Below are 11,653 nucleotides of genomic sequence, written 5' to 3'. Positions count from 1 at the left end.
CAGCAGCTGGAATAAAGCTGGTTAATTCTTCTGTGTTTTACTTCCAGCCTTGTTTTTTGCCTTCAGGTTATTTTTCCAAGTTTGTTTCCCACTATGTGAAGTGGCTTGATGTGAACGTGAATGAGTAAGTTAGTGAGCTGTTTGAGTAATCCACAGTGAACTTGCTATAGATTTTTCCACGGCAATGGAAGATCTGAAATCTTATATTGGGTTTCTACACCCATTTGTGAATTGCTAGTCTGAGAGAATCAAGTGGGATCATCCAAGAACAGAAGATACTGGACGAGATGGATGGGACAGATTGTTTGGATTCCTTTTTCAGTATTTATACTGGGTCTCCAGGAAGGCAAAAAGGGGAAATAGGTGATATGATTTCCATCAGCCCCCTGTTTCCAATGTCCAAGGGTAAATACGGCACAAGAGTGGAGATGCGAGGCATAGATGCCATTACTGTTCTTTGATTTGGTGCCATTATTCTTCTAGCTGCATGAAAAAATTGTTGACAAACCTTGATGATATTTCATCATATTTTATGGACAAATATTTGAAATAAGCAAGGTTTAAGAAGTTTGCCGAGCATTGGCTTTGGAAACTCTTAATAAGTTTATTGCTTTTCCAGGATGACCTGGTGACTGCAAAGGAAATAAAGGACATATTCGGTTGAGATAATGCAAGATACCATTTGCCACTGAAGTAATTAAATGTTAGGTTCTGTCAGTCTCAAGATCTAGTGCTGACAAAGCTTTTGTAATTTAACAATCCATTGGTTTTGACAGATGAAGAAAATAATTCACAAAGCCTTCTCCCATTTCTTTCCTCTCATCCTATGCACTTCAGACAATTAAGTGCACATGCCAATATTGTCAACAACAACCACCCCTCTGCCCATACTAAAAGCATGTTCTTTTTAATTTCTACTGTTCAGGTATAGGGTTGCAGTGCAAGATTTGCATAAATTCTGGGAAGAGGTTGTTAGGAAATGTGATACAATTATGAACACTGAAACAATACCTGGGTGTGTATGGCTGCATGTTTGTAGAACAACTGTGCATTCATGCTGTGCTCATGGGACTTGGTGGAAGAACCGAGTTTCGCTTGCCATGCACGGCCGTTCAGCTGCTCAGCACTTCAGCACCTCGCCGTTTCAAGCATTCTGTGTCCCATTCTCTAATTCTCTTAAGATCTAAGAATGGGAATAGCTCTATGAATGGGAGCAATTACTACTTATTCATTTTCTTCTGTGAAGTTTTTTATTAAGGAAAGCAACCATAAGACTTTGTTGGAATGGTGCCCGTGCCACTCATTGTTGATAACAGTAAGTGATTTTACTAGATACCGATCTTGTGCTTAAACTGTCGTTGTAAAATGCAATTGTAATGCACAAAATGAGTTTAAAATGGCTTTCAGATTCCAGGTAGAAAACCACAAGTAGGTGGTGCCCTAGCCAGTCTGCCCTGGGTTGTTTAACTGGGTCTCTGTTGGGCTGAGGCATCAGCACGTACCTTGCAGGGATCTGCAGCTGGGGCACTGCAGTAAGAACATCATCAAAGCAAAGGGCTCTGCTCTTCATTACTGAGACTCCAGTTGAGGAACTCTTATCATTAGGTGAAGATCTTAACCCATTGTATCATGTAAGGTAATGTAACATAAAAGCTATATTGCAAGATGGGGAACATAGTGCCCTGTCAGGTCACTGGTGTGTTAGAGAATTAAGGCTTCAGGAAACAGGCGTGTGCTAGGCTCACGCATAGACGCTGGTGGCCCGAGGAGGAAGGAGGACCCTCCTCTGGTGCCCTCGGCCCTCCTTTCCCAGAGCGAAAGGGAAAAAAAATCACCTTGCTAAAACACCGCGATCTGGCTTGCGGTTACTTCTCCTGGTCTGTGAGCAGAAATAAAGATGGAGTTAGTATTATCCATGCTTAGGACTGAACTTAGGTGTGTAGTCATGGATGTAGCCAGAAGGCGGCTACACAAGCTGTGAGACTGCTTCCTCTCTTGTCTTCTATTTACTTGCCTTAATGACTGAAAGACAAAATGTTGGAAACACAAAATTCAAACCATTTTACCCAGATATTTTTCTCCTTTCATCCTGGCAAGGACATCCAAGTTGTATTTCTTTAGGGTGCCCACTTGCTGCCTTAAGTCTACAGCTGAGTCTGGAGAAAGGTCAGGGTGACACGTTGCGACTGTAAGCGCACAAGAGCAGCCATGGCTGCCTGAATTGTTATCAGTGGGTGGGGACCCTCCTGGCTCAGGTGATAGGAGCTGGTGTCCTGGGGCTCACAAGGCTTCTGGGTTTGGCTCTGTAAGTTACATAGCCCTTGTGCGTAGTGGAAAATGGGTATGTTACGGCAGGGAAGCAAGGGTAAAATAACTTGAAGTGCGGAATGGGGAAGACCAAAATAAATGGGAGGATGGGAGGGAGGTGTTGACTTCTAGATCTCTGAACTGTGATGGGAGAGGTGTCATGCAAGAGTAACCAAGGAACAGTGGCAGAAGGGAAAATGAGCCAGCAAGGTGGAGAGGGCAAGACAAAGAGCCCCTGCCGGAAAGCAGATGTGAGCTGAGGCAGCTGCTGAAGGAAGGAGGCAGCTCTGTCACTCACAGTGGGGAGCAAATTAAAGGGGAAGATAGAAAAAGAACATTGGGAGGGGGATTCAGGCAATTGCAAGCAAGTGCATGTGAAGTTTAGAGAAACATGTCACTGTAGGAACAGATAGCAGTTTTTCTTTTTTCCAGTCATTTCCCTGCTCCTGCCTTCCTCGTTGTTTCCCTAGAGCCAGGGTCTGATGGGGACCTCAGAGCAGCAGCTGGCAGTGAGTGGCTCAGGAGAAGCTACAAGTTGCACTTGTAATTTTTTCCTATCTGGATTAGGTTTTTAAGTGCCTGCCAGGTGGTTCTGGTTGAGTAGGATGATTTTGAAAGGCAGGATTCCCATTATCCCATAGAGAAAGACTGATATGCTAGAGTGACACTTGCTTTAACCGGTGCTAATTGTATGGTCCATGCTGGCAGATACTGCATTTGTCTTGACCTTTCATTCAAGTGCAAAGACTAATGCTTTTGCAAGAGGGAAGGAGAGCTTGTTTGGAGCTGTAATTACCAGACTGGAATACATCTTACTGTGCAATGGGAACATGCCGGAAAAAGTATCTGAAGACCTTTATTTGTTGGGTAGTGATAGTACAATAATATAAGCTTAGCCTTTCCACTCCCATGTCAGTGTTAATTTATGAATAATTAGTAAAAGGTCCCAGGATGGATGTACCAGTGATCAATACAGTGTGAAAAGTGAGCTGCTTTTTGTTTGCCTTTAAAAGAGTTTTATCTATTTAACGTTTCTCTTTCTCACTTAGTAATTGTGTCTGCCATTAAAATCTACCTATTCCAGGATCCAAAATCTACCTTCCATGGCTTTACAGCTTTTTTCTATCTTTATGACTGGAAAACATACAGCATGCTTAATGTAGTGCAGCATGGGAAACACCAGCAAGCACTGGCTCTATTTAATGGCTTCCATCGTGCTTTTTCCTGAAGGATAGATGTTTATTATTTTATTTGCAAAAGAGAATTAAACAGCATAGCTAGACTTTATGAACTGTGTTTCTTAGAGGTGCTGTTTAATGATTAAAAAAAAAAAATTGTAATTTTTTGGTCCTTTGCAGAAGCTGGTGAGAAAGCACTGTACGTTCCTTCAGTGGGGGTGCCTCTTGAGTGGTCATAGCGAACTGGAAATTGCTGTTGCACAGCAAAACTCAGTTGTTTATCTGTTTTCAGCCCATCAAATTTTAGAGTCTAGGTGTATGTAAACGGTGAGACTTGGAACAGCTGTTTCAAAAAATGTCCCTGATTAGAAGACTGGCTGAGACAGGGTCAGTTGCTGAAGCAATTTTATCTGGGTGATTTGCCAACCAGACTGGCAAATGTGTGTATATTTGCAAGTCTGTGTTGAATCTGGTAGTGGCTATTGGGTCAGTTGCCACTCCTTGAAACTATGGCTGAATTGGTACTTCTCCTTCTAGCCAGGGTAAATAGCCCATTAGAGTGCAGATTTTGGCCAACCTGGGCGAAGGCTGTAGTGAGTTTCCTGTTGATTTTACAGATGTACGAGCTTTGTGTGGTAAATCAACTGAGATGTGAAAGAGCACGTAGGTGTCTAGGAGTCCTTTAGAAGTATCACTGATATTTAAATATGTGTGCATGCGGTCTGTAACCCTTAAGGAAATATTTTTCAAGATCCCTTTTTTGTTTAAAAATGATCACTCTTTCAATAACAAAACCAACTGTTCGCAGTCATCTACTGACTGAAACCTCTGACAGGTATGTTTCCACCAGTAGATCGATAAAGATAATATGAGCATCTGCCTCTTAGAGGCTGCTGGCATCCATCAGATAAAATCAGTTCTGGGAGCAGAGCAGAACAGCTAGTTTCTGTGGCACAGCTAAGAGTATGTTTGCTCTGCATCATTTACCGTGTTGTGTAAATATAGGTCTTGTCCTCCAGCCTGTTCATGCTTATTGAATTTTAGCACATCCTTTTCAACACAGGTGCCTGTGTAAGTTCAGTCATGCTCCCTTGCAGGCATCTTCTTCAGCTAGGCAACAGTATTTGGGGAACATTGAGTTAACGTAAAGAAACCTCTGCTCTGTTTTATTTTGTCTTTAGGAGTTTCACCCAGAAGTCTTTAACATCTAGGGATGGATTTGAGACTGTCATCTGTGTGGAGCCGTATGTGTTGCTTCAGGCAGACTTCTTGGCCACGGGTCCTGCTCTTCACTACGATTTCCCATTGTCTCTCATAGCCTTACTTTATTTACCTCCCCCGCACCTCTGGAAGGCCAAGCATCGCCTGCTTCCCCCCACACCTCACACATACGCAATGACAAGTCTTTGTGCTTGCCAGCTTGTGTTGGTCTCTCTTCGTCATAGCTTGAGAACATGTCCCTGCCCCTTTTTTTCTTCCTCATCTTCTATAGCTTCAATGAACTTATTTTTTTCCAGTTGCTATAGTTACACTGCCTTTGATGAAATCAGCTAGATCCTTCCCTTACAGTTGGAGTCAATTCTTAGCCATACAGGTTCTGGCAGTAGTCCTGTTCGTTTACATGTTTGTTTCTGTTCCAGGAATACTGCTATCTATGTAACTAAAGCTCATAGTCATCTCAAAAATCAATCTCAGCCTTGCAGTGTGCACATCTGGCATTCAAGTCATTGGTGATTTAGGCCACAACTATTCCAGACCTTAAACTGAACCTTGCTGATTTTTAATTTAACCATCAGTCAAAATTGGGGGGGGTTCCCTGGTCACTTCTCGTCACTTCTTCTGAAAGACTATTTTACAGTCTTCTAGGTACTCGAACTCCTACATACAGAGGATTTCAGAACACTATATTTGCTTCCTCCTGTTTTTAAGGGAGGAAGTGCAATTTATATCCATCAACTGAGGCAGTGCCCAGGACTGCGTTGGGCAGCAACTGGTGGTGTAAGGAAGGGGCTGCCTGCTTTCGTAAGCACATGCTGAAGTTTTTGCCTTGCCTTCTCTTTTCTCAACACAAAGTTTTGAAGTTGTTCTGGGGATGTGCTGTAGGAAGAAATATCTGGGAGTGTGGGGATCTCCAAGTGTGGGTGTAGCATCTTGGGTGCGCAGCCACCTGGGCTGATTTGGCGTGGGCTTTAGTCATTTAAGGTTGCTTGAATTGTACCAAACCATAGGAAGAAGGTCTGAAACCAGCATATTAAACCCAAGCTGATCTAGGAATAACTGCAGTTCACAGGGTTTTTTTGTGTCACCATTTGTTATCTGTGCAGGACTTCTAGTCTCAAGCTCTGTCTGATCAGTCAGTGCCAATGAGAACTGAAAGAGGGTGCTGTTGAAGTGTCTCTGCTAGATTAAATTATCTTCAGGAATGAACACGGAAGAGTTTAGTTCCTAAAATCCCGGACAAAAGGATGTGTTTCTAGAAACTCTAATCCGGCATGGAGTCCATAGGAAAAAGTAGTAAATTTGCCCTGTTTTTCAGGGGGTTTAAATCTCAAACCAGTTTGCGTCCCAGCTTCACAGACTTAGAGAAACATAGATACTGTTCTGTAACCAACCGTTCTGTCTTGCTCTGTTTGTAATATTTGTTTAGAAGAAGGTATCTCTGGTTGGATTTTACTCATAAAAGCTTTTGCAGAAGAAGTTCTAGGCTCTTAACTGCAGAACAATCATGTCCAGTTATACTTAGGGTAAACTGATGTTCAGAAACCAAAAACCCTTAAAGGATGAAATATCTCAGTGAAACCTACAGTTTGTTTTGGTAGGAGGCAAGATTGTCATCCTTATCAGGCAGGGTCTGTGCACTGAAAAGTGAGTAACATTCGTCACTGATTTCAGTTTTGAGAATTGCAGCTTCTACATTTCCATCTTGTATGATATTTCCAGTTTAATTCTGAGTTCTGTGGTAAATATGAAGTTCCTCAGTAATTCTGCTTCATCTCCTGAAATGACATGCATGTGGTTATTCACAATTGTTTCTGCACATCGCTGTGATACTTTTGTTTTTCTTTAAGCAAGAGCTTTCAGTTTTAGTGGTTGGATGTTTGCCTTTGGATGTAGATGGGGCAGAGCTGAGAAATATCCTTTCCAAAATAGGTACCATCTGAGGAAAGGGCTTTGCAGTATTCATAAAGAGAAGAAATCATTGTTCTAGTATTTCTCAGTTTGTATTTGCCTTGCCTATGTGATTTTCTGCAAGGTAATACCTTGTTAAGCAAACAAAACAATTTAGTGATTGTGGTAAATCAGGCTGATGTCAATAGAAGCAACATTCTTAAAAGACACAGCTGTAAGACTTTCTCCATGGAATTTGTTTTCTAATACCAGTTTTAAAATAGCCTCATAACTGTGATTTGTTGCTGCAGTGATCCTGTTCTTCCTCTTTCAGAATGAGAAGGCTTTGGGGCATTCCATGAGCCGCTCTAGTAACATCTCAAAGGTATGTTCCTTGATATAACTTAGTCTTTGATAAACTTGGGGATACTGGGTTTTCTTTCATTTTAAAACTGGGGTGATATACATGACAATGTGACCAGTAGAAAATGCCTCTTATGCCTGTCTGTCATTGATAGACACTCTTGAAACATTAGAACTCTCTGGTGTTTTGCAGACTCTCTTTACAGGTCAAATGAAATGGAAGCTACTGTAGGTTTTGTCTTTCACACTGTCAGCCTCCTTAGCTTGGTAGGAACAAGGTAGATGAGAGATGCCAGAGATCTTATCGGGTGGGGCAAGGGGGAGGAATGGCTCCAAAACCATCACTCAAATATGTTCTTTTATACCATAAGCTATCTTACGTAATGTTCTCTGTAAGATACGTATAGCTACGCGGCCCGTAATACATACTGGATATGTGGTTAAATGTTATTTTATTGTCACTTCAACACTGAATTATTGTTAGCACCATGAAATGCATTGTTATCAGAGCATGACTATGTAAGTATTTTAAAAATGTTAGCTATTACAGGCCCTGATCTTGTAAGGGAAGCATGATATTCTACCCATTCTAGTCACACTTCAGTATAGCTGATGGACACATCATTGCTTTGGTATGCCATAAGGAAAAAACTGTCTCTTGTCCAAGATAACTTATTACAATACATACCCCACTCCTACTTCTGTATTACAAATCAGAAGTTTTTTAATTAGCCGGGAGCCTGACACCTTTTTGTTTACACAAGTACAGTTGCTTAAAGCTTTCGTGAAAGCAAGGCTGTGCCGGTTGACCAGTATTTTTCATGGGGTGCGTAAGCCTCAACCCTTTTGTTGCCATAGTTGATGTTGCTGGTAATAGTGACTTTTAGTGAGAGTCTGAGTCATTATGGCTGTGACAAGCTCAAGTCTCTTTTTTTCTATTTTGGGTACTTCAGGATATAGGAAGTTATTCTTGCCTATCTCTAGCAGAGGAAACAGTGGCTGCACTTAATTTTCAGTTTATATGGGCACAGACAACTTTCACTTTGGAGCAGAAAGACAAGATTACTGGGTGTCTTAAATAATGAGTAGGGCAACTGTCCAGTGCACAAAGTATTGACCAAGCTGAAGGTGTTGTTATCACAGGTGGTGTTATCACAGAGTGATGCGGGATCATGTTTTGCATTCACAGAAAGGGTTTTGAAATAAATACCATGTGAGTGTAACTTCTCATCTGTGCTTTTCTAAAATGAGACTGTTCCTGTTCCTTCTTACCCTGGCTCTTCTCTTCTTAGGGATCCTTAATTGGATTTTCAGGCGCTGTTCAGCAGCAATGGTAGTTTTATCATCAAGTGTCATTGTACTTTTCCCAGAGGGTCTGAAGTTCAGCACAACAAGCCTTTTGGCAGCAGCAGTTTGGTACCCAGAAGACGCTGTGCTGTTCATTCTTAATTTATTGAGAACTGGTAGCGTGGCAGAGCAGTAGGAAGGACCTTGCACTCTGGCAAAGCTCTCCCTGGGAGCCCTGGCAAGCAGACATCAATATTTGCATTCATCTTGAAACACTGAAACGTTCAACATGATTGCTGCGTGGTGCAAAAGCTAAAGTTCTCAAGGGGAGCAAAAGTCAGCTTTGCCAGTTCAAGGAGTGAGACTTTTTGGTTGCAGACATGAACTTCCCAGAGGTATTGATGTTCTTACTGCTCCTCTGCCACCTCTGTCTCTGATCCATTCTGTGCACTTACTCCACTCTGGCGATAGCTTCTAACAAGGGCAAGAGGTGGAAGTTCCACTGGTGAAATTGGTCCCCTGGTTTACCTCATACATCCAAACACTGCCTTGCACATCCAGGCAGTTCAGTGCTAAGCTGCAACAATTTATTTTGCAGTCTACAGGTGGGTTGCAAGCAATTTGTAGGACAAAACAGGGAAGATTATAGTAGTGGGATGCTGCGTGGAAGCTTAAGTACATGGAAAATTTTTCATTAGTTCTGAGGTTTAATAGAGAAGCGCCTTTTCTTTTTGTTTAGAATAGTATAACAACCTGGCCAATAAAGCAGATTCAGTGCATGTAAAGGAAAAAGTGTGGAAATGCTCAGCTGCCCCTATAGCCCTTCCTGAAATCCTCAGAGCTTGTTGATACTGCACCATTTTAAGAGGAGCTATTTAACCAAAGTTGAGTTTAATCAATTATATGCTGAATTTCCAGACATGTTGATGTGTGTGTGTACAGAAATAATGATCACGCTTCCTGCAAATGGCTCTTTCAGCTATTCTTTTTCCACCCAAATCTAGCTTGCAGCGTAGCAATGTAGCAAAACTGCTACAAATGCTTGGCACTGACACTTGATTCAAAGCCTTTCTGGTGCTGGTATGTCATTATGAACCCGCTGTGATTATTACTGTGTATCTTTCCACTGCTCTCAGTTGCACAGTGCAATATGAGTGGAAAGGATTGAGTCAGAACTGAGCCTCTAGCCAAGAGAGGATGCTGTGTTACTCCCTGTGACCAAGGAAAGCAATGCCCTAGGGCTAAAAGTGATCAAGGAAGGAGACAGACAGATGGTGCCTCTGAAAATGAGATCAGCTGGTAGAGGTAGTGGGACCTCTCTGAACATAGACCCCAAGTGTTGGGGCCAGGTGGAGCTGTCCCTTGGGAGGAAGGGGCAAAAAGGCAGTTCTCCGAGAGGCAGATGCTGAGAGGCTGAAGAGATGCTAGTACATGTGGCCAGGCCAAGAAAAAACAGTCACCTGAGTACTTGGCTAGGGATGGAGGCCAGAAGCAGCAGAAAAAGGAGTCGGGAATAAGATGTGGGAGGATCTTCGTATGGTGCCATTAGGTTTTCTGCAGTCTGTTGCACGCCGGGGAATGTGGCATTCTTCCAGGGCCTTCTTTGCTTTTTTGGTGTGTGTATTTCAAATGCTTATTTTAAATCTGCTCCACATGAAATGTTTGCATTTCTGGAATCTTTTCTATGTTTGTTTTGAAATAAAAAAAAATTAGTGTTGAAGACAGGTTGAATTCATTTAGTTGTGGGACTTGGACGCGGTCCGATTCCCAACTTGCCCTTTTGAAGCACAGTGATGCTGATTGAAACATGCCTGATTGGCACAGGGGCATACAGCCCAGATCCATGTCTCAACTGTTTACCCTAAGCCAGCACTTTTGCCAAGAAGCCACCTTTCCCTGGTAAGTGCCTTCATCATCCAAGCCACACGGAGAAATAATTAAGCTTTATAGAAGCTTCGTCCTCTAAATATAGATGAAATTGACCCTAAACCACAGCCAGTCACTGAGAGCAGCTAAAAAAGGGATTTTCACAGTGGTGGTAATTCATGCCCTCTGCTCCGAGATAAAGGAATTGTGCTTACAAGCAGATTAAATGAGGTCACTAACAAAGCTGGTCTGTAAACAGTTATCCTCAAATTAGTGATATTTTTTAGCTTTAAAGTGTCCAATATATCCTGAAACTGATGATGTGACATATGGAAATATCTTCAGGTCATCTGTGTGCTGCTCCTGTCATCTCATTGCTCTGGAGGGCTGATTTTAGCATAGTGGGAAAACGCTTTGTAGTCTTATTTTTGTGGCCTTCTAAGGGGTAACTTTTGAAAATGCTAATACTGGAATCACAGCAAAGGAATCAGAAGTGCACTAAAAAATGTAAATGCTTTGTCTTTTCTGAAGTTCCGTACAGTTTTATCTTTTGAGCAGAAGCACACTGTAAAGTATTAAATTATTCTTGGACTGAATGGCAGCCAGTGCAGATGCAAAGTGGTAGCCTAAGCTTGCTATGAAATTTAAAATCCATTTGGGCTGTTCATCAGCTTGGAACAGATTTAGAGAAGCATATGAATACACACGTCCACTGTTGCCTGAAGCTTTGATGGATTCAGTGAGCGTTCGTCCGTAGAAAAGTGGTCCAGGTTTTTCAGTCACAGAGCTTAGCTTTCCTGTAGTCTTATCAGATGACCAAGGCTTACTGAAAAGAACTGCTGCTCGAAGGTGCTTAAAAAAAAATCTAAAAATCCTTCTACTGAGCTATTGGGGAAAGGAAAAGACAGGACAAAAATTGTGTAGTGTGAAGATTAAGGTACGCTCTCTTTTCTCTACTCACAAGAGCAAGTAATCTCATGCTGGGGCATGGTGCACGTCGTCGATGTGTCCGTGCGACAGCCTCCCTGTGCTGTGATAAATCCCCTCTCCTGGGGCGGGTTTCCTACTTCATATAGGTATGATGGCACCCTGTGAAGGAGGGTGCTGCTGCAGGAGGTTCCTTTCCTCTTTGTTCCCGCAGTCCATTCAAGGTATTTTGAAGAAGATTTTAAAGTCAAAGGGCCTTTTTTTTTTTTTTTTTTTTTCCTTCTTCTCCCTGCAGAACCGGTGTAGTTGTTACTGGGTTTAGTCAACATTAATCCTGTACTATAGGCAGGTTGAATTACACTTGGGGAGATCTTGACAGGCTAGATGGCCTCCTTTCTCTAGTGCCTTTGGCTCTGGTATCTCTAGAGAAAGTTCCTGCCAGAATCCTCCTTTAGATTTCTTCAGGAATAATGAGGGGAAGCTGACTTCAGCTTCGCTTCTAGTTTCTAAACATAATTTTAATTATAGTCATACACATGATATAAAGTATGGAACAAAGTTCTTCCAGCAGCTTACTGCTGGTCCCTGTTGAATTGTTGCCAAAATTACATGGTGGA

General features: G+C 42.1%; 1 protein-coding gene across 8 annotated transcripts in view; it reads left to right on the top strand.

Annotated features, from left to right (window-relative positions):
• The window catches only part of MARCHF8 (membrane associated ring-CH-type finger 8), an 84,687-nt gene that overhangs the window by 52,800 nt on the left and 20,234 nt on the right, over nt 1-11,653 (top strand). For 7 of the 8 annotated variants that reach the window (XM_035897341.1, XM_035897343.1, XM_035897344.1 and 4 more), the window contains one exon: nt 6,928-6,978. The exons of the other annotated variant lie outside the window; for it this stretch is intronic. In XM_035897341.1, coding sequence (XP_035753234.1) covers nt 6,928-6,978 — 51 coding nt within the window. The remainder of the gene's footprint in view (nt 1-6,927; nt 6,979-11,653) is intronic. 8 annotated transcript variants of the gene reach the window in all.

This window comes from Egretta garzetta, unplaced genomic scaffold (genome assembly GCF_000687185.1).
Source record: "Egretta garzetta isolate BGI_Z169 unplaced genomic scaffold, ASM68718v1 scaffold56, whole genome shotgun sequence".
NCBI lineage: Eukaryota > Metazoa > Chordata > Aves > Pelecaniformes > Ardeidae > Egretta > Egretta garzetta.
Note: the sequence above shows the minus strand (reverse complement) of the source record. Positions and strands in the feature narration are given on the sequence as shown.